We start from the raw sequence: 21871 nt of genomic DNA, 5'->3' as shown, positions 1-21871 counted from the left end.
TTTTATATATAGATTAAATAAACTTTATACATTTTTTACCTACTACATGGCTGCTATTGACAATGTTTTGGGAAACCAGAGTGCCTGCCAGCACTCCTATGTGTTATTTCCATAGTTGGTGTACTAATCCAAAGTCAGATTGGGGTATCGGGGGCCCACCAGGTATCCAACTAAAGCACCTACAACCCAGGTACCCAAGTGCCCACCACCCAGTCGCTCCTGTTATTGTTCCACTGTGAAACGCATGGCCATCTTAAATTTTAAACAGCGAAGTAAGTAGCAATCAAGCGGGGAGTGGTGGTTGCTGGAGACTGTTGGGTTGGAGCTGATGGAAGGGCCCAACAGGGTTGGGCTCACTGGGATTTTTCCTGGTATCCTGGTGGTCTAGTCCAATTCTGTATTAATCCTGTGGCTAAGTTATACTTAAAAAAAACAGTGTGTAGTATTAATGTGTGGGTCAAACTCACCCTCACCCAACCTGGACCCTACCCTGCCACCTCCTTGCTTGCAAACCCACACCAGACCCACCTATCACTAACCAGACAGGGCAGGTAAGGATATATAAATGAAAAGAGACAGATGGAATGGCAGAAGACTGAGCTGTGCTGCCATGATGGGTGGGGAGGGCTGAGGGCACAGTCAGCCCCACAAACTCCTGCAAAAGCATGTAGGGTTCAGGTTAGCCCTGGGAACCTAAGGAGCTGGTTGTCACCAGGCTATGATTTATATAGCCATGCCCTTGGCCCACCAAGTTATTACATTTCATTTTCATTCTACTAAAATGAGAAATAACTGGACAGATATGTTATCAAAAATACATTTTTAAGCGACGTGCTTATAAAATAAATATCCATGCCATGGAGCACTGGAACATCTTGACTTTAGTGCCATGGCAACTTTGTACTGACTGCTGCTGGATGCGCCGGACCCTGATTCAAACCAAAATATTCTGGAAAATGAATTATAGATAATATACATTTTTAGCAAAAACTGCAGTGGGAGAAAGGACCCACGGCAGCTACAGATCAGCTGGGAGACCAGTGTAAAATCACCTACGATATGGAGCCAACTGATGTGTTGGAGCCCATTGCAGACCCTTGATGAGATGTGATATTGCTGTAGATAAGTGCTAGATAATATGCTCAGACCAATGGTCCTATTTATGGGCCACCAAATTGCTCCTTTAGGCTGGATGTGACGATGAATGGCTTAGTGTATTTATAAGGGGGGTTTAGTTGGCAATAATATGTGAGTTCATGTTTTTTGTGCTCATAGAAAGTTGGTCCCTCACTTTTTTTTTTTTTATATTGTCGACTTAGCCAGGCCCGGACTGGCAATCTGTGGGTTCTGGCAAATGCCAGATGGGCTGCTGTACGATGCCATAGACAGTCACTATTTATTGGGCTGGTGGGGGGCTGTTTGGGCCTCTGTGTACTTGAAATGTCAGGGCCTATTTTGGATCTCAGTTGAGACCTGGACATGGCTGAAACCATCTCAGTTGATATCTACTGGAAAAGCCAACCTTGCCAGGTCTGGTTTGACAGATTTTGGATTTCATTTGATACCAGGACTTGGCTGAAACTATCTCATTTGATATCTATTGTAAAAACCAACCTTGACTTTGGCTACTCTTTTCCTATTTAGGTTGGAAATGAGCAGAATGGTCAATGCTTCCTGTGCCCACACAACAATGTTGGCAGCACACAAGGATATCTGATGGACAGGACACAAAAGTAGGTATGTTCATTTTTTCTTTTCCCTGATCAGCCTCAGGGTGGGGCCAAGACCAAATATATGCCCTTATACCAGTACTGTGAGGCTGGCCCACCCTGGGGGCCTTAGAGCAGATAGTTGTTGGCTAAGCCTGAATTCTAGCTAGGATAATATTTGTGTAGAATCCCTATTTGCCTAGAGTGCAAAATTTGCCCTTTGCTGAAGATCTCCAGGCAGGCGCCATGGAGGGATGGTTCTCTTATAAGAGAAGCCCTGACCAAGCGGTTGACTTCCAAGGGGTCATTCTGCAATTGCACAACTCACATCACTGCACAATTCACATCATTCCCTCCCCCAGTGGAACTTGCAATCTAATTTCCCAGTCACATGCTCGGACACACAGAAGGATCAGTATTACCAGAAGCCAGCTACTATTCCACTATGTTATTAGACAGTGGGTGGGCAGACATGCAATATTATCACCACCCCTACCCTCTGGCGGAGAACAGTATCTGCCTTTCACTATAGACAATCAATTAAAAAGTGCTGTCTCACCCAGATGGACCTGCTCGCTTGAGCATTTTTGCACAGAGGTCCATGTGTCACTTCATGTTGGGTGCTATTTATGGTGGCAGACGTCTTGACCACAGCTGTTTTCAACCGGAAGACATGGGTGGTCAATATGCTATTATGTTTAAGGTGAATATGGGCAAAAAAAACCCTCTACACTTGATCAGATCAAACCCAAAACCTGAACATTTCAAAGCCCAATACTAATGTTTGCTGCTTGTATTAGTATTAATGGACAGTTGTGGGCATAGGCTATAATTTGTTATAGGTCTGGTGTCTGGTAGATAGGGGCTTCAGCCATTCCACATGAGAATGTTCTTATCAGGTATCTGTGGGAGATAAGCTGCTGTATGTTTATCTGTGACATTCCCCAGCAGACATTCCATGACCAATCTAAACATAGCAACCTGTGTGCCTCTGATATTGCCCAAGCTACTGGCCTTCTGGGAACCCACCGGCATGACCTAGGTTATTTTGAGCTTTCAGGGCAGTGGTATGAGGTGAATGGCTTACAGATTATTTCAGGGTACAGATTCCTTTCTGTGTCCCACTATGTAGAAGTTTAAGTCTTTTCAGAATGCTTTCTTGCCCATGGGTTCATTCCATACATGATATAAAGGAGTGAACCTGTGGGTTGAACGGTCAGATACCATATGACTTTCCATGCATGTAGATGTCCACTTTCCATTGTTCTGTTTCTTTGATAATGATAAACTGGCCAAAATAGTGCATTGGGCAGAGGACATTGTCGCTTTGGACAACTTGGTCTGTCGAAACCTACCCCTCAGTCCACAAAGATGCCCAGCCAGTTTGGGGCTATTTTCAACCGTACCACCTGATCAATTTTGGGCACATATGGCTCAGGATTGTACAGGCCATAGCTAGTGTCCTGGCTAATGTGTATGTGAGAGAAACAGATCATATTCCCAGGGTAGAGACCTGCAGTGGGTCGGATACCCATAGATTACCCACAATATGGTCCAGTTTTGGGTAGGAAGTTACCGATCAATCAGGTGGGTGGTCCATGGGCACCCTGCTAGGCTATCTGGGTAAACTGTCGCTGTTATCCTTCCACCTGCCCCTGACAACGCAGCAATATTTTACCTATACCTGTTGATCCCCCTCCAGAGTGACATCACTTCCAGTCCATGGTGACATCACTTCTGGTCAGGTAGTAAGTAAACCCACTATGGGTGGGTTTGGGTAGTGAGTCTAAATAGGGGACATAGCGGGGTGGCGGCTGTGGGTTGGGTTGCAGGTCAGCAGGCATGTGTCTGCCCAACTGGACCCGCGCAGGACTCTATCCTAAGAGTGAAGACACACAGAGCTACTAGTAGCAAATACTTGTCGTGGGTACTAAGATAGACAATGCTGATCATTTACTGATAATTGTCTCAAAGTGTGTTTTAGCAGAGGCAATTCTCAGTATTGTCTATGGCAGGGGATTTTCTGAAGTTTAGTAACCATGACAAGCAGCTGCTACTAAGTAGTTCTGTGTGTCTTCATCCTAAGGCATAAAGCTAATAAGACATTGCTGATTTAATATCAGATTATTACTATAACTATTTACTTCTTGCTGTAGGATGTAGGAATTAGATTTCAGCCACAACTCCCCGGTGCCCTTACCCAGTCGTGATCTAAAGGAATGTGTTCTTAATAATCCTGGGACTATTTCTGCTGCGCCGCCTTCTCTTCGCTAATTGATCGGCAGTTGGGCTTGTTATGGCTACTGAAACAAATGGCTGGTGCCTGTAAGCGGATATAAGGCTTCTCTTTTGCTTGGAGAAAGTCACTCAATCCCAGGGGTTAATTATAAGACATAGATATGATTCCACTTTATTATTAGTTTCCAAGCCTAAGTAAGGCACAGTTACTCTAATACTCTGGAAACATTTCCCCTTTTCCTACAGCCACCATAACTTTTGCATGTTATGTTCTTGCCATTGCAGCACTAGGACCATCACACATAGGGCATTTCGACCACCACTGTGTTCCAGCAGAAAATAGGGGCAATAAAATTTCTCTTGATGCTCCTAATGGTGGTTAATGTAACTGAGTCCTGGCTGGTGGTGCTTCACTGACCCAGTTTCCTCCCAAACCTGCCCAATTAAATCCTAGATCCTCACCAATTCTCTCCAACTATAGGCAGTCCCCATCCCCCTGGTTCTGCCCTCATCAACCAACCACAGCCACCCCCCTAGATCTGCCCTTATCAACCCTTTCCCTGCTCACAATCCATCCCTTTTCTGCCCCATGATGTCCCTATATCACCCCTACGTCCCACCTGTATTATGTAACCCGCTGCCCCCCTTAAATAGTGGCCAGTATTAAACACCAAGGGGGCAACTATAGTGGGGTTGGAATTTATAAAAACAAAAATAAATGCTCCCCTGCGGTGTGCTGCCTCCCTGGCTTCTGGGTCCATTTCTAGCTGGGGTACCCCCTTAGGGATTCCATCTGGCCTGTATTTTACTGAACTGGCTGATAAAAATGATGATTGATACCAATGTTATTACCAGGGGCAAAGGATAAAAATATAGGAAAGCCAAGGGCCGGAAGGAGGGGTAGGCAGAAGAGGCACGTGCCTGGGGCACAACAGTGGGGTTTTATGTTTCTTATTGAAAGCTTTGCAAGAAAAGATTAACATAAGTCAGAGTGACATGGGCACAACAGAGGGGGAGAGGGCACGGACCTTTTTCACCTACCCTTGTACCCACAGGTCCCCCCACCACCTGAATGCCCATATTACCTCCCTCCCCCCATATTTAGCATGGCCCTGCACGCTAGTTTGTTTGTGAGTGCCTGCCAGGTTGCCTAGGGCACCCAGCCAAGTTGGCCCGGCACTGGAAAGGGCAGTATTTGTAATTATTGTTGTATGAAGTGCAGGTATATTGATTAGCATTTGACACCCAATGATGGATCCCTGTATTATAATGACACTTTCCAGGGAACATTTAGGCAGTGTATTAGCTATCTATTTAATGCCTTGTTGCTGGCTCCATAGTCTCCCCTCACCTTGCCCCTGGCACCTACATCCCCTGCCACTCACTAAGATATAAGGGCCAATATTACAGAGACGGCGGTGTCTTTATCAAACCCAGCACCATCAATACCCACCGTCTGGTTGAATTTGAGACACTTTAGCAAAGTTAAAAACTAAAATTAGTGAGGGGTGCCAATTTGTCAGTCACCATTTAGCAGGTAAGTACTAGAATTACCCGGGGGGCCTAACAACTTGCCCCCCCCCACCTTGTTTATTTTACCCTTCCTAGAATATTTACTCCTATGCTGCTATTACATATTTTTCTTTCATCTCAAAGGATTTTTTAAACTTGTTTGATTTTCGTTAGTTAACAAATATTCATATTCCATTTGATGTTTCTTTAATTAGCACTGCCCTGCGCTTGAGCGACTAGAACAAGGAAAGCGCCCACTGATTGGCTGCTATGTTTTAACTAATCCGAGGGGGGGGATCTAATAACCCACCCACCCCTTCTTTGTTTATAAATGTTGCTTTACACGAGTGATCACAATGGTTGTTGCTGAACTGGCAGAGCATGATGGGAGTTATAGTTCATAAGGCAGCATCTACTGCACTGTAACATGTGGCTCTGCCTTTAAAGTAACTCTTTAACCCATGCAGCCAGTCAGCCAGTGATCTCTCCCTATTGCCCTCCCTAGTTCTGCACAGGCAGAAGAGGCTGAACTTGAATATTTGTTGTAATCAAATTGTGGATGTGCCTGAGTGAGTGAGTGTGTGTGGTTTTATGGGACGTGTTCTGCCGGAGCCTTTGGTGTGGTGCTGTGTTTCACAAGACTTGTCATTAGCTTCAAAGTGAGCACTATGGTCTGATTACAAGGGAGGACCTGCACCCATTAAAGAGCCGAGAGAGAGAAAATAATAAGGTTCCCCTAGGAAGAGATAACAAAAGGTAGGTTTGCTTTACTAGCCGTCGGTTTGTTATGTTCTACTGGTAGCCCTGCTTGCCAGCTCTGTGCCCCGGTCCTGGAGAAAGTCACCTTGTTTGTGTATGATGCCAGCCATTTCAAAGGGCAGCTCTCTGCTGCCATTCCCTTAAATATATATATATACTGTATATTATAGAAAGGCATCTCCTTATATCCTTCTCATTGGCAAGAAGGGGTTCTTTTTCATGGGTTATAAAAGAGGCAAAAATCTGTCCAGCATTTAAGGAGTGTTTGGGGTGAAGACAAATTGGTGTGACAGCGGCAGAACAGGTAGGACCAGTAATGCCGTACCCTATGTCTGTGCTCTTGTTCTTGTTTGACATGTATCTTTCTGGCGCCCGCGTATGGTTTTGGGCTGATGATGCAAGGATAGGAGGCTGCGGCGCTGTTTGGCATGGCACCTATGGACTGGGCATTTCTGTTAGAGAAGAGGGGACCCTTGTGATATAATAAGGTGGGATGTAAATCTTAAGCCTAAACTATAACTGGGAAGTTGCAGCCTTTAGGGGGAAGTTGTAGTTCAATAACAAGGGCTGCAATTGCCAGTGCCAATACCATATTAGATATACTTTGTATTTCTATCTATGTTCTTGCCCACATGGGCCCCCAGCCCAGGCCACACCCCCCTCAATGGCCTGTGCACTATTTGATTTATTAGGCACATGCTGGGGAAATATCAGGGGATGAGTGGATAGGATTCATACTATGGGTGCTGTTGCTATCTGTCACACTTCCGGGACTCCCATACTGTAACCCTTTCGGGACCTTTTCAATAGTAGTTTGCCTGGGTGTTGGCACATTAACAGGGTTGGGCATTGAGTGACAGATGTGCTTCCAAAGAGGTTCTGAAGCATCTGCTCCCGCAGGGGAAGCAAAGGGAACAGTAACACCAAAGAATGAAATAGCTTTAAAGTAATTAATACATGAAGTACTGCTGATCTGCACTGGTAAAATGTGTGTGCTACAAAAACCCTACCCTATGTAGCCCCGGGGGCAGCTATTCACATTGAAAAAAAAAGGCACAAGTTACATAGCAGATAAGAGATAAATGCTGTACAATATAATAGTGTTTTATCTGTTCAGGAAAGAGATGGGAAAGGGCATCTGAGGCTTCGGATCTCTCTCCTGAGCGGAGCAACATCAAAACATCTCCCTGTTTTCCTTCTGAAGGTATATGTCTCTGACTGTACCATTAAATGAACTGACCAGCGGGTGGTGCTGTTGTTACAAAATGTATTACATTGAGAGTTAATAAAAAGCTCTGAAACTGAAAAAATCAAATAATGAATGTTAATTGCATAAGTGCTTAGAAAAGCACCCAGAGCAATGTTACATATAGTTTTTAAGGTTTATTTATCCTTTACACTAGGAGATGCACAGCTACCAGAGGAGAAGCACACTGGCATTATGTGGGTCTCCCTCAGGGCAAATACTAAGTACTAAGTACTAAACATTCACTAAACATAAACAATGGCATCTTAGAGCAGCTCCTCTGGCATTTGCCTGGGCCTATGGTAAAGGGTAAATGAACCATTTAGTATATTCCCACTGGCAGTTATTTAAATGGTAAACAATTTGGCAAAATCCCAATTTTATTTTATCCTTAACTCCGAGCTCAGTGTTCCATAGTTAATAATTATCAGCAATCCCTAGCCTTGCATGCTGGAATACTGGGAATTGTAACGTGACATTCTAAAGAGAACATGGTTCTCTTTTAACCCTGTAAAAAAGGGCAAATCAGCAGTATAAATAAGACCCATCAGAGCCAGGCCAAGTAGTATTGGCACCCAAGGCAAGGCAAAAGGGCCCCACCGGCCCTGACCCGATTCCAGCCGAGCACTCCCAGGGAGGGAGATGGGGTCGGGAGGGGGTTAGACGGGTCGTGGGGGGCCCCGCCTGGGGGGGAGGGTATGAAGGCTGCAGCGGGGGGCTCCTTGGGGGGTGCAGGGGCCCCTGCAGCAGCAGCACCAATGGGCTCTGCAACCCCCAGTCCAACCCTGCCCATTTGTACCCACACCAAACCAACCATAGTCAGCCCACCACTTCCTTCCATATCTCCTGTCTGCTCAGCTTTCTCCCTATTGAAATCACCCCCTACCAACTGCACCCTATGGCCCATTTAAGAATCTTGCATCATTTGCAAAACACATTGCTTCAATGTGGGGTAAAGTGGACCAGTCTATGAAACCCCTCTTGTGTGGCCACTCATCAGCACTCTCGTGGGTCTGTAACATTGCACATTAGACCTCACTCACAAAGGAAGGCTATGTTTGCTTTACATTGTACCAAACAATTACCTGCCTGAGTATGTCACCTTTGAGTTAACTTTTAGTATCATGTAGAGAGTGATATTCTGAGAAAATTTGCAATTAGTCTTCATTTTATATTATTTGTAGTTTTTTAATGATGTCAGTTTTTGTTCTGCAGCTCTCCTGTTTGGCGTTTCAGCAGCTATTCGGTTGCTAAGATCCAAATGACCTTAGAAACCAGGGTGTGGATTGAATGAAAAACTGATATATGAATAGGAGAGGACTTGAATTGAAAAATATTTTCTACAAAAGTAACAATAACAATTTAACTGTAGTTTCACAAAGTTTTTCTGGTGCTGTCAGTGTTAAAAAGCTGCAAAGAGTTAGAAGAAGAAGGCAAATAATTCAAAAACTATAAAAAATAAACAATGAAGACTGATTGAAAAGTTGCTTAGAATTGGCCATTCATTAACATACTAAAAGTTAACTTTAAGTATAATATAGAATGTCCTATTCCTATCAATTTTGCAATTGGTATTCATTTATTTTTGATTATTATTGATTTTTTAGGGGCGGTCACTGACCCCGGCAGCCAAAAACCATTGCTGTGAAAGGCTACAATTTTATTATTATTGTTACTTTTTATTACTTGTCTTTCTATTCAGGCCCTCTACTATTCATATTCCCATCTCTCATTTAAACCACTGCCTGGCTGCTAGGGTAAATAAGACCCTAGCAACCAGATAGCTGCTAAAATACCAAATGGAGAGCTGCTGAACAAAATGCTAAATAACTGGAAAAAATGAAGACCTGTTGCAACTTGCCTCAGGATATCAATGTCTGCATCATATTAAAAGGTAATTTAAAGGTGAACTATCTCTTTCAAGCATTCTAAAATAATACAATAGCATTTAATACTTATCAGATTTCCACATACACAACCACTTCCATCATTAGAAACTCAAAAATCAGAATAAATGAGGTTACTCCATTGACCTGTCATTATTTTTCCTACCCCAATACCATATGTAAATAAAATGCACTAAGTTTGCCCAGTAGCAGTAACCCATAGCAACCAATAAGATATTTACTTTTAGACAGGTGACCAGAAAACGCTGCCTGCTGATTGGTTGCGATGGGTTACTGTTCCTGGGCAAACTTGGTGCCTTTTATTACATAACCCCAAACTTGTTGTAAAGTAATTCACCTCCATAGAGCAAATACTGATTCAAATATAGGCCCTGAAATTTTTAAGTACACAGAAACCCCTCTGGCATTTGCCAGAACCCAACCTAGGCCTGGAAATGACCATGGAAGTCAAGAAAGAGACAAATTTAAGTGGTTTGCCCCCACACTCTTCATTAGAATGGCTGAATTTCTTAAAAAAAACTGAAATTTGCCCATTCAGGTTACTAGGGCAGCCCCTACTAAAGCTCACTTTTCCTCATGACAGGAGGAAAATTAATCACAGATCCTTGAGAATCCAATGTTTATGTATATACACTTCCTTCTTTTAGAGCCTGAAGGGAGGAGCCACGGCAGCCATGTCGGATGCCAGTCACATGTTGGAGGCGGCTCTGGAGCAAATGGATGACATCATAGCAGGTAAATTTCCCTCAGATACCAGAAGAAGCAGAGATATTACATCCCTATACATGTGGGGGTGGCATAATAAGGTATATAGTAGTTATAGTGTGTCTGTTTGGAACAAACCCATTGTAATTCACTTGTTTAAGGGTTGGTCCCAAATAGGGATGCCATTTTCAGTGGCGGCTATCTCCAGGCAGGGGGTGGGGCCTGATGTCACTGTGGGTAGGACTATGGTGTTGCGGGGGTGGGACTATGATGTAGTGATCAGCGATTGGCCAATATTTCTGCATGGTTTTCCATATTGGGGAAACTGGGCAGGCAGTTTTGACCCGGGCAGCCCTTCTGAAAACCGACTGTCCATGTCAAAACCAGGCAGGTGCAGGCCTGGATTTGTGGAAAGGCCACAAAGGCCCAGGCCTAGGGCGGCACAAGTTTAGGGGCGGCATGCCGCCCCGCCGCAACAGAATTTTTAAATTTGGCTCCCATACGGAGCAGTCGGGACCTCTCCCCACTGCTCCGTATGGGAGTTTAAATGTGCGATCGGGCATGCGCACTCGTGGGGGGGCGGGGGCGGCCCTGGGCAGGTGGCAACCCTAGTCCCAAAATCTGATCCCCATGCTGGCTTATGAACCCCATCAATTCCAGTATGGGAGATATCAGCTATTCCAAAAATAGCACTGCCTGTTGAAGGATGATAATACATTGTTTCAAGGCTACACCCCGGATATTACTGGATTGCCAATCCCCAGCATGGGTTAATCTACTATATTATTGCACAGCAATTTAGCTGAGCTAGTGATGTTTATTGACTATGTATGCCATTATCACTAGGTGGCGCTGTTATGAATACAGTTGTTTTGCTGTCAGTCTGTAAACTGCTCTCTATTGCTTTCCTGTTTATCTATCCTTTTCCACTTACCTTACTGATCAATTCCGCCATCTTGTTTGGCTAAAGTAAAACCTGTTCTAGCAGAACCTTTTATTGGCCTCCTCTGCCCCGTAATGTACAAATCTCAGAATTCAACAGGCATTGCCACATACCTATTAACTGCAGGAAATGAACCCGCCAAAGCAATATATTTGGGTGTGCTTAGGCTAAGCCCATTCTACGTCTTTCATGTAGGGTTCCCACCTCACCCCTTTAATATATAACATATTGAATCCATATCCTGCATGGCTGATTAGCAATTAATTTAGCTGCATTTTACATGGCTGCACATACTTCAGTTCAGTCTGCAGAATGGCTCTGAATGAAGTGCCAGGCAGGTGTTTCTCCGGCCCTGCACTGGTTCTGACCAAGCTATAAAGTTGACAAAGTACTTTACAGGGACAGTAGAAGTCTGGGTTAATTTAGTTCAATTATTAAGCTGCCTTGGAGGTAGGAAGGTTCTGTGCACATTATCGGGGGCTCTCTTACCCCAACTGCACTTCAGAGTCTGTTTTCCTGCTCACTCGGCTACTGATTGGTAAAAGCACCGGCAATCACATGTTTGGAAGGCATAACCTTGACACGCTCTGTTTAAACAAGTTTGTTAATTCAACAAACACTCTGGGGAGGGGAAGCTACTCTGAGAATTTCTAATCAGTTACTCGTGATGTTATGGCAAGCAGGGCATACGCCAGCCCCCTGCTGTGGGGCACCAGGAGTACAGAGGGCCAATGGGGGTCCCCTGACTCATGTACAGTGTTAGTATACGTGTGGGGAGCAAATCTGTCTAATATAACTGGAACTTCTGGGGGTCCTGACTCATGTACAGTGTTAGTATATGTGTGGGGAGCAAAGCTGTCTAATATAACTGGAACTTCTGGGGGTCCTGACTCATGTACAGTGTTAGTATACGTGTGGGGAACAAATCTGTCGAATATAACTGGAACTTCTGGGGGTCCTGACTCATGTACAGTGTTAGTATACGTGTGGGGAACAAATCTGTCTAATATAACTGGAACTTCTGGGGGTCCTGACTCATGTACAGTGTTAGTATACGTGTGGGGAGCAAATCTGTCTAATATAACTGGAACTTCTGGGGGTCCGGACTCATGTACAGTGTTAGTATACGTGTGGGGAGCAAATCTGTCTAATATAACTGGAACTTCTGGGGGTCCTGACTCATGTACAGTGTTAGTATATGTGTGGGGAACAAATCTGTCTAATATAACTGGAACTTCTGGGGGTCCTGACTCATGTACAGTGTTAGTATATGTGTGGGGAACAAATCTGTCTAATATAACTGGAACTTCTGGGGGTCCTGACTCTTGTACAGTGTTAGTATACGTGTGGGGAGCAAATCTGTCTAATATAACTGGAACTTCTGGGGGTCCGGACTCATGTACAGTGTTAGTATACGTGTGGGGAGCAAATCTGTCTAATATAACTGGAACTTCTGGGGGTCCTGACTCATGTACAGTGTTAGTATACGTGTGGGGAACAAATCTGTCTAATATAACTGGAACTTCTGGGGGTCCTGACTCATGTACAGTGTTAGTATACGTGTGAGGAGCAAATCTGTCTAATATAACTGGAACTTCTGGGGGTCCGGACTCATGTACAGTGTTAGTATACGTGTGGGGAGCAAATCTGTCTAATATAACTGGAACTTCTGGGGGTCCTGACTCATGTACAGTGTTAGTATATGTGTGGGGAACAAATCTGTCTAATATAACTGGAACTTCTGGGGGTCCTGACTCATGTACAGTGTTAGTATACGTGTGGGGAGCAAATCTGTCTAATATAACTGGAACTTCTGGGGGTCCGGACTCATGTACAGTGTTAGTATATGTGTGGGGAGCAAATCTGTCTAATATAACTGGAACTTCTGGGGGTCCTGACTCATGTACAGTGTTAGTATATGTGTGGGGAGCAAATCTGTCTAATATAACTGGAACTTCTGGGGGTCCTGACTCATGTACAGTGTTAGTATACGTGTGGGGAGCAAATCTGTCTAATATAACTGGAACTTCTGGGGGTCCGGACTCATGTACAGTGTTAGTATACGTGTGGGGAGCAAATCTGTCTAATATAACTGGAACTTCTGGGGGTCCTGACTCATGTACAGTGTTAGTATACGTGTGGGGAGCAAATCTGTCTAATATAACTGGAACTTCTGGGGGTCCTGACTCATGTACAGTGTTAGTATACGTGTGGGGAGCAAATCTGTCTAATATAACTGGAACTTCTGGGGGTCCTGACTCATGTACAGTGTTAGTATACGTGTGGGGAGCAAATCTGTCTAATATAACTGGAACTTCTGGGGGTCCTGACTCATGTACAGTGTTAGTATACGTGTGGGGAACAAATCTGTCTAATATAACTGGAACTTCTGGGGGTCCTGACTCATGTACAGTGTTAGTATACGTGTGAGGAGCAAATCTGTCTAATATAACTGGAACTTCTGGGGGTCCGGACTCATGTACAGTGTTAGTATACGTGTGGGGAGCAAATCTGTCTAATATAACTGGAACTTCTGGGGGTCCTGACTCATGTACAGTGTTAGTATATGTGTGGGGAACAAATCTGTCTAATATAACTGGAACTTCTGGGGGTCCTGACTCATGTACAGTGTTAGTATACGTGTGGGGAGCAAATCTGTCTAATATAACTGGAACTTCTGGGGGTCCGGACTCATGTACAGTGTTAGTATATGTGTGGGGAGCAAATCTGTCTAATATAACTGGAACTTCTGGGGGTCCTGACTCATGTACAGTGTTAGTATATGTGTGGGGAGCAAATCTGTCTAATATAACTGGAACTTCTGGGGGTCCTGACTCATGTACAGTGTTAGTATACGTGTGGGGAGCAAATCTGTCTAATATAACTGGAACTTCTGGGGGTCCGGACTCATGTACAGTGTTAGTATACGTGTGGGGAGCAAATCTGTCTAATATAACTGGAACTTCTGGGGGTCCTGACTCATGTACAGTGTTAGTATACGTGTGGGGAGCAAATCTGTCTAATATAACTGGAACTTCTGGGGGTCCTGACTCATGTACAGTGTTAGTATACGTGTGGGGAGCAAATCTGTCTAATATAACTGGAACTTCTGGGGGTCCTGACTCATGTACAGTGTTAGTATACGTGTGGGGAGCAAATCTGTCTAATATAACTGGAACTTCTGGGGGTCCTGACTCATGTACAGTGTTAGTATACGTGTGGGGAGCAAATCTGTCTAATATAACTGGAACTTCTGGGGGTCCTGACTCATGTACAGTGTTAGTATACGTGTGGGGAGCAAATCTGTCTAATATAACTGGAACTTCTGGGGGTCCTGACTCATGTACAGTGTTAGTATACGTGTGGGGAGCAAATCTGTCTAATATAACTGGAACTTCTGGGGGTCCGGACTCATGTACAGTGTTAGTATACGTGTGGGGAGCAAATCTGTCTAATATAACTGGAACTTCTGGGGGTCCGGACTCATGTACAGTGTTAGTATACGTGTGGGGAGCAAATCTGTCTAATATAACTGGAACTTCTGGGGGTCCTGACTCATGTACAGTGTTAGTATACGTGTGGGGAGCAAATCTGTCAAATATAACTGGAACTTCTGGGGGTCCTGACTCATGTACAGTGTTAGTATACGTGTGGGGAGCAAATCTGTCTAATATAACTGGAACTTCTGGGGGTCCTGACTCATGTACAGTGTTAGTATATGTGTGGGGAGCAAATCTGTCTAATATAACTGGAACTTCTGGGGGTCCTGACTCATGTACAGTGTTAGTATATGTGTGGGGAGCAAAGCTGTCTAATATAACTGGAACTTCTGGGGGTCCTGACTCATGTACAGTGTTAGTATACGTGTGGGGAGCAAATCTGTCTATTATAACTGGAACTTCTGGGGGTCCTGACTCATGTACAGTGTTAGTATACGTGTGGGGAGCAAATCTGTCTAATATAACTGGAACTTCTGGGGGTCCTGACTCATGTACAGTGTTAGTATACGTGTGGGGAACAAATCTGTCGAATATAACTGGAACTTCTGGGGGTCCTGACTCATGTACAGTGTTAGTATACGTGTGGGGAGCAAATCTGTCTAATATAACTGGAACTTCTGGGGGTCCTGACTCATGTACAGTGTTAGTATACGTGTGGGGAGCAAATCTGTCGAATATAACTGGAACTTCTGGGGGTCCTGACTCATGTACAGTGTTAGTAATACGTGTGGGGAGCAAATCTGTCGAATATAACTGGAACTTCTGGGGGTCCTGACTCATGTACAGTGTTAGTATACGTGTGGGGAGCAAATCTGTCGAATATAACTGGAACTTCTGGGGGTCCTGACTCATGTACAGTGTTAGTATATGTGTGGGGAGCAAATCTGTCTAATATAACTGGAACTTCTGGGGGTCCTGACTCATGTACAGTGTTAGTATATGTGTGGGGAGCAAATCTGTCGAATATAACTGGAACTTCTGGGGGTCCTGACTCATGTACAGTGTTAGTATACGTGTGGGGAGCAAATCTGTCGAATATAACTGGAACTTCTGGGGGTCCTGACTCATGTACAGTGTTAGTATACGTGTGGGGAGCAAATCTGTCGAATATAACTGGAACTTCTGGGGGTCCTGACTCATGTACAGTGTTAGTATATGTGTGGGGAGCAAATCTGTCTAATATAACTGGAACTTCTGGGGGTCCTGACTCATGTACAGTGTTAGTATATGTGTGGGGAACAAATCTGTCTAATATAACTGGAACTTCTGGGGGTCCTGACTCATGTACAGTGTTAGTATACGTGTGGGGAACAAATCTGTCTAATATAACTGGAACTTCTGGGGGTCCTGACTCATGTACAGTGTTAGTATATGTGTGGGGAACAAATCTGTCTAATATAACTGGAACTTCTGGGGGTCCTGACTCATGTACAGTGTTAGTATACGTGTGGGGAACAAATCTGTCTAATATAACTGGAACTTCTGGGGGTCCTGACTCATGTACAGTGTTAGTATATGTGTGGGGAGCAAATCTGTCTAATATAACTGGAACTTCTGGGGGTCCTGACTCATGTACAGTGTTAGTATACGTGTGGGGAGCAAATCTGTCAAATATAACTGGAACTTCTGGGGGTCCGGACTCATGTACAGTGTTAGTATATGTGTGGGGAGCAAATCTGTCTAATATAACTGGAACTTCTGGGGGTCCTGACTCATGTACAGTGTTAGTATACGTGTGGGGAACAAATCTGTCTAATATAACTGGAACTTCTGGGGGTCCTGACTCATGTACAGTGTTAGTATACGTGTGGGGAGCAAATCTGTCAAATATAACTGGAACTTCTGGGGGTCCGGACTCATGTACAGTGTTAGTATATGTGTGGGGAGCAAATCTGTCTAATATAACTGGAACTTCTGGGGGTCCTGACTCATGTACAGTGTTAGTATACGTGTGGGGAGCAAATCTGTCTAATATAACTGGAACTTCTGGGGGTCCTGACTCATGTACAGTGTTAGTATACGTGTGGGGAGCAAATCTGTCGAATATAACTGGAACTTCTGGGGGTCCTGACTCATGTACAGTGTTAGTATACGTGTGGGGAGCAAATCTGTCTAATATAACTGGAACTTCTGGGGGTCCGGACTCATGTACAGTGTTAGTATACGTGTGGGGAACAAATCTGTCTAATATAACTGGAACTTCTGGGGGTCCTGACTCATGTACAGTGTTAGTATACGTGTGGGGAGCAAATCTGTCTAATATAACTGGAACTTCTGGGGGTCCTGACTCATGTACAGTGTTAGTATATGTGTGGGGAACAAAATCTGTCTAATATAACTGGAACTTCTGGGGGTCCTGACTCATGTACAGTGTTAGTATACGTGTGGGGAACAAATCTGTCTAATATAACTGGAACTTCTGGGGTCCTGACTCATGTACAGTGTTAGTATACGTGTGGGGAGCAAATCTGTCTAATATAACTGGAACTTCTGGGGGTCCGGACTCATGTACAGTGTTAGTATACGTGTGGGGAGCAAATCTGTCTAATATAACTGGAACTTCTGGGGGTCCTGACTCATGTACAGTGTTAGTATATGTGTGGGGAACAAATCTGTCTAATATAACTGGAACTTCTGGGGGTCCTGACTCATGTACAGTGTTAGTATACGTGTGGGGAGCAAATCTGTCAAATATAACTGGAACTTCTGGGGGTCCTGACTCATGTACAGTGTTAGTATACGTGTGGGGAGCAAATCTGTCTAATATAACTGGAACTTCTGGGGGTCCTGACTCATGTACAGTGTTAGTATACGTGTGGGGAGCAAATCTGTCTAATATAACTGGAACTTCTGGGGGTCCTGACTCATGTACAGTGTTAGTATATGTGTGGGGAACAAATCTGTCTAATATAACTGGAACTTCTGGGGGTCCTGACTCATGTACAGTGTTAGTATACGTGTGGGGAGCAAATCTGTCAAATATAACTGGAACTTCTGGGGGTCCGGACTCATGTACAGTGTTAGTATATGTGTGGGGAGCAAATCTGTCTAATATAACTGGAACTTCTGGGGGTCCTGACTCATGTACAGTGTTAGTATACGTGTGGGGAGCAAATCTGTCGAATATAACTGGAACTTCTGGGGGTCCTGACTCATGTACAGTGTTAGTATACGTGTGGGGAACAAATCTGTCTAATATAACTGGAACTTCTGGGGGTCCTGACTCATGTACAGTGTTAGTATACGTGTGGGGAGCAAATCTGTCTAATATAACTGGAACTTCTGGGGGTCCGGACTCATGTACAGTGTTAGTATATGTGTGGGGAGCAAATCTGTCTAATATAACTGGAACTTCTGGGGGTCCTGACTCATGTACAGTGTTAGTATACGTGTGGGGAGCAAATCTGTCAAATATAACTGGAACTTCTGGGGGTCCTGACTCATGTACAGTGTTAGTATACGTGTGGGGAGCAAATCTGTCTAATATAACTGGAACTTCTGGGGGTCCTGACTCATGTACAGTGTTAGTATACGTGTGGGGAGCAAATCTGTCGAATATAACTGGAACTTCTGGGGGTCCTGACTCATGTACAGTGTTAGTATATGTGTGGGGAGCAAATCTGTCTAATATAACTGGAACTTCTGGGGGTCCTGACTCATGTACAGTGTTAGTATACGTGTGGGGAGCAAATCTGTCTAATATAACTGGAACTTCTGGGGGTCCGGACTCATGTACAGTGTTAGTATATGTGTGGGGAGCAAATCTGTCTAATATAACTGGAACTTCTGGGGGTCCTGACTCATGTACAGTGTTAGTATACGTGTGGGGAGCAAATCTGTCAAATATAACTGGAACTTCTGGGGGTCCGGACTCATGTACAGTGTTAGTATATGTGTGGGGAGCAAATCTGTCTAATATAACTGGAACTTCTGGGGGTCCTGACTCATGTACAGTGTTAGTATACGTGTGGGGAACAAATCTGTCTAATATAACTGGAACTTCTGGGGGTCCTGACTCATGTACAGTGTTAGTATACGTGTGGGGAACAAATCTGTCTAATATAACTGGAACTTCTGGGGGTCCTGACTCATGTACAGTGTTAGTATATGTGTGGGGAACAAATCTGTCTAATATAACTGGAACTTCTGGGGGTCCTGACTCATGTACAGTGTTAGTATACGTGTGGGGAACAAATCTGTCTAATATAACTGGAACTTCTGGGGGTCCTGACTCATGTACAGTGTTAGTATACGTGTGGGGAGCAAATCTGTCTAATATAACTGGAACTTCTGGGGGTCCTGACTCATGTACAGTGTTAGTATACGTGTGGGGAACAAATCTGTCTAATATAACTGGAACTTCTGGGGGTCCTGACTCATGTACAGTGTTAGTATATGTGTGGGGAACAAATCTGTCTAATATAACTGGAACTTCTGGGGGTCCTGACTCATGTACAGTGTTAGTATACGTGTGGGGAGCAAATCTGTCGAATATAACTGGAACTTCTGGGGGTCCTGACTCATGTACAGTGTTAGTATACGTGTGGGGAGCAAATCTGTCAAATATAACTGGAACTTCTGGGGGTCCTGACTAAAGCTGGCCATACACGCACCAATATATTTCATATAATTTTCAGACCATGTGTGGGCTCTGAATTATCATTCCGATACTTTTTGTAACATGGCGATCAGTCGCTTAGTGGTTAAAAAATTTTAGTTGGATATGGATAAAATCTGCGCATGTATTGTATATCTGACATATCCTTGGGGGACCTACAATGTATTTCCAGAGAGTCTCTTTTGTACGATTGGTGCCTGCCAACTATATCATGAACATCCTCCAACTTGTTATTTTTAGGGCTTTATTCTACAATTTCAGTCTGAATGTTAGTTTTAGACTGTTGCATTTAAACTTTAAGCTTTAAGAAGCCACTTCTATGGTTGCTGAACTACAGTTACTCATCAATAATATACTGGAGAATTCCTATTACTGAACTGCGTGTTACTAGTCATATGGGACATAAACCTTCCATAGCACTGTTGCTCCATCTATATGTTGGCATGGGTTAAAGCATGATGAATTTGTACTCCCAAAACCATTGAGACATATCCTTAAAGCAACAAATCTTTTTCCGTATCCTCTGTTATTATTAATGGCTTGGGATGTGAAACTTAGAGACCCAAAGCATCATTCTTGGGAAGGTTTATATGCCCTTTAATTACAGCAGTACCAAACAGATCACAAATGTCTCTGTATCTTGGGCCCAAATCAATTGTTCTGACCAGTCTATTCTCCAGGAAATGTTGTTGATAATGAGCCCCTTTATATGTGGGGGTCTTTGGCCTTAGGGCCAAAAATCAAAGTGATCATTAAAGGGGTGTAAGTACAAAGGAAGTGGACCCTGTGACTGTTGGGGGGGGGCTCAGTGGGACACTGACTGATAAGCAGTTTTAACATAGGTTTGTGGAAAATGTCTTATTCCCAAAGGTTCGTCAGGCCATAAAATGATCTTTTTGGGGGCTCCTGGTAGGTAACTTTTAGTTACCCCCACTAGATCCTTCAGGGGCAGGCAAAGCCTACTGGGTGCCCTAGACAACCCTGTCGGCCAACTCGTCCCTACACCCTTTTTTCCCCCGTGTGTGTGTGCAGTGCAGTCATTGCTTTGTCAATCATTGCATTGCTTGTCATTGTGAGATGGGGGCAATGACGCGGGGGCAATGATGCGGGGGGCAGTGATGCGGGGGCAATGACGCGGGGGCAATGACAAGGGAGCAGGGACAAAGGGTAGGCAGGAGACATACCTGCCTGTTGCCCCCCCCCCCAGGTCCGGTCCTGAGACCCTTGCAATAGTCCGGATCTGGATACCCATTATCCAGAAAGCTCCGAATTATGGAAAGCCCATCTCCCACACACTCCATTTTAATCAAATAATTCAGATTTTTAAAATTGATTTCTTTTTTCTCTGTAATAATAAAACAGTACCTTGTACTGGATCACAACTAAGATATAATTACCCCTTATTGGGGGCAGAACAGCCCTATTGGGTTTATTTAATGGTTAAATGATTCCCTTTTCTCTGTAATAATAAAACAGTACCTGTACTTGATCCCAACTAAGATATAATTACCCCTTATTGGGGGCAGAACAGCCCTATTGGGTTTATTTAATGGTTAAATGATTCCCTTTTCCCTGTAATAATAAAACAGTACCTGTACTTGATCCCAACTAAGATATAATTACCCCTTATTGGGGGCAGAACAGCCCTATTGGGTTTATTTCATGGTTAAATGATTCCCTTTTCTCTGTAATAATAAAACAGTACCTGTACTTGATCCCAACTAAGATTTAAGTAATCCTTACTAGAGGCAAAACAAGCCTATTGGGTTTGATTAATGGTTTATTGATTTTTTAGTAGACTTAGGTACGGAGATCCAAATTACAGAAAGACCCCTTATCCGGGACACCCTTAGTCCCGAGCATTCTGGATAATAGGTCCTATACCTATACAATGCATTCTCAGCCAACCAATGAAATAATGATATAAAGTACAGGAAGGATTATCAAGGATTTTATTTTTCTCAAATGGAATAAAATATATTTCTCCCGCAGATCCTTATTTTTATCAATGCACGCATTTCACATTATAGTGCTGTGGGGACACCTTGTGGTTTCGCATGAGAAAATGAAAAAAAGGAAAATAGAGGAAAATCTGTTTTTTTTTCTTTTTTAGAATAGATATAGGTACAGGCATGAGAAAACCTGTGGATGTAGCTGAATTATAACTCCCAGCCCCCTACAGACAGCGGACTACAACTCCCAGCTGCAGTCAGATTCTCCAATTGCCCATCCCTGGTTTTAGAGTTCCAAAAACATGACTTACTATGCACATTATAGATTCCATCTCTACACGTAAGCATTTGAGTAGGAGCAGCCATATTGTTTGAATTAGCTGAGCTAAATATCCAACCTGCAGCCACTTAATAACAGAGAGCAGTCAGGAGTCTCATTGTAGAATCTTCTCATTAGTTATACAGAGCTGGGAAAAGACAGATAGGACTTTTGTGGGGAGTGACAAAATGTCCATAAAACTCTTTACATGCATTGACCCTTGGTAACTGCAAGAATATGCCTTCTGCATTCTCTTACAATTACCCGAGATTGCCACGTAGTTCAGCAAGTAGATCAGGAAAGGTTATTGTCTCCTTTAATAAAATAAAGATAAGCATTTCAAAGTTTCTCATTGCAGCTCCCTGTCTTCTGACCTTGTTAGGCCATCTTTTGTGTGTCAGCGGCACTGCACATGCTCAGTGCGCTGTGGGCTACTGTTGAGAAGCTAAATTAAGGGGTCATC

The 21871-nt window shown here is 43.8% G+C and overlaps 1 protein-coding gene across 8 annotated transcripts in view; it reads left to right on the top strand.

Annotated features, from left to right (window-relative positions):
• Positions 1-6018: 6018 nt before the first annotated feature.
• Positions 6019-21871, top strand: part of ppfibp2 (PTPRF interacting protein, binding protein 2 (liprin beta 2)) — an 87221-nt gene continuing 71368 nt past the window's right edge. For 2 of the 8 annotated variants that reach the window (XM_031900506.1, XM_031900508.1), the window contains exons 1-3: positions 6021-6215; positions 7336-7422; positions 10019-10106. In XM_031900506.1, coding sequence (XP_031756366.1) covers positions 10046-10106 — 61 coding nt within the window. In that variant the 5' untranslated portion in view covers positions 6021-6215; positions 7336-7422; positions 10019-10045. Of the gene's footprint in view, positions 6216-7335; positions 7423-10018; positions 10107-21871 lie in introns of all 8 variants that reach the window. The other 6 variants (XM_031900507.1, XM_031900504.1, XM_012962176.3 and 3 more) reach the window with 6 other exon arrangements.

Source organism: Xenopus tropicalis, chromosome 4 (genome assembly GCF_000004195.4).
Source record: "Xenopus tropicalis strain Nigerian chromosome 4, UCB_Xtro_10.0, whole genome shotgun sequence".
Taxonomy (NCBI): Eukaryota; Metazoa; Chordata; class Amphibia; order Anura; family Pipidae; genus Xenopus; species Xenopus tropicalis.
Note: the sequence above shows the minus strand (reverse complement) of the source record. Positions and strands in the feature narration are given on the sequence as shown.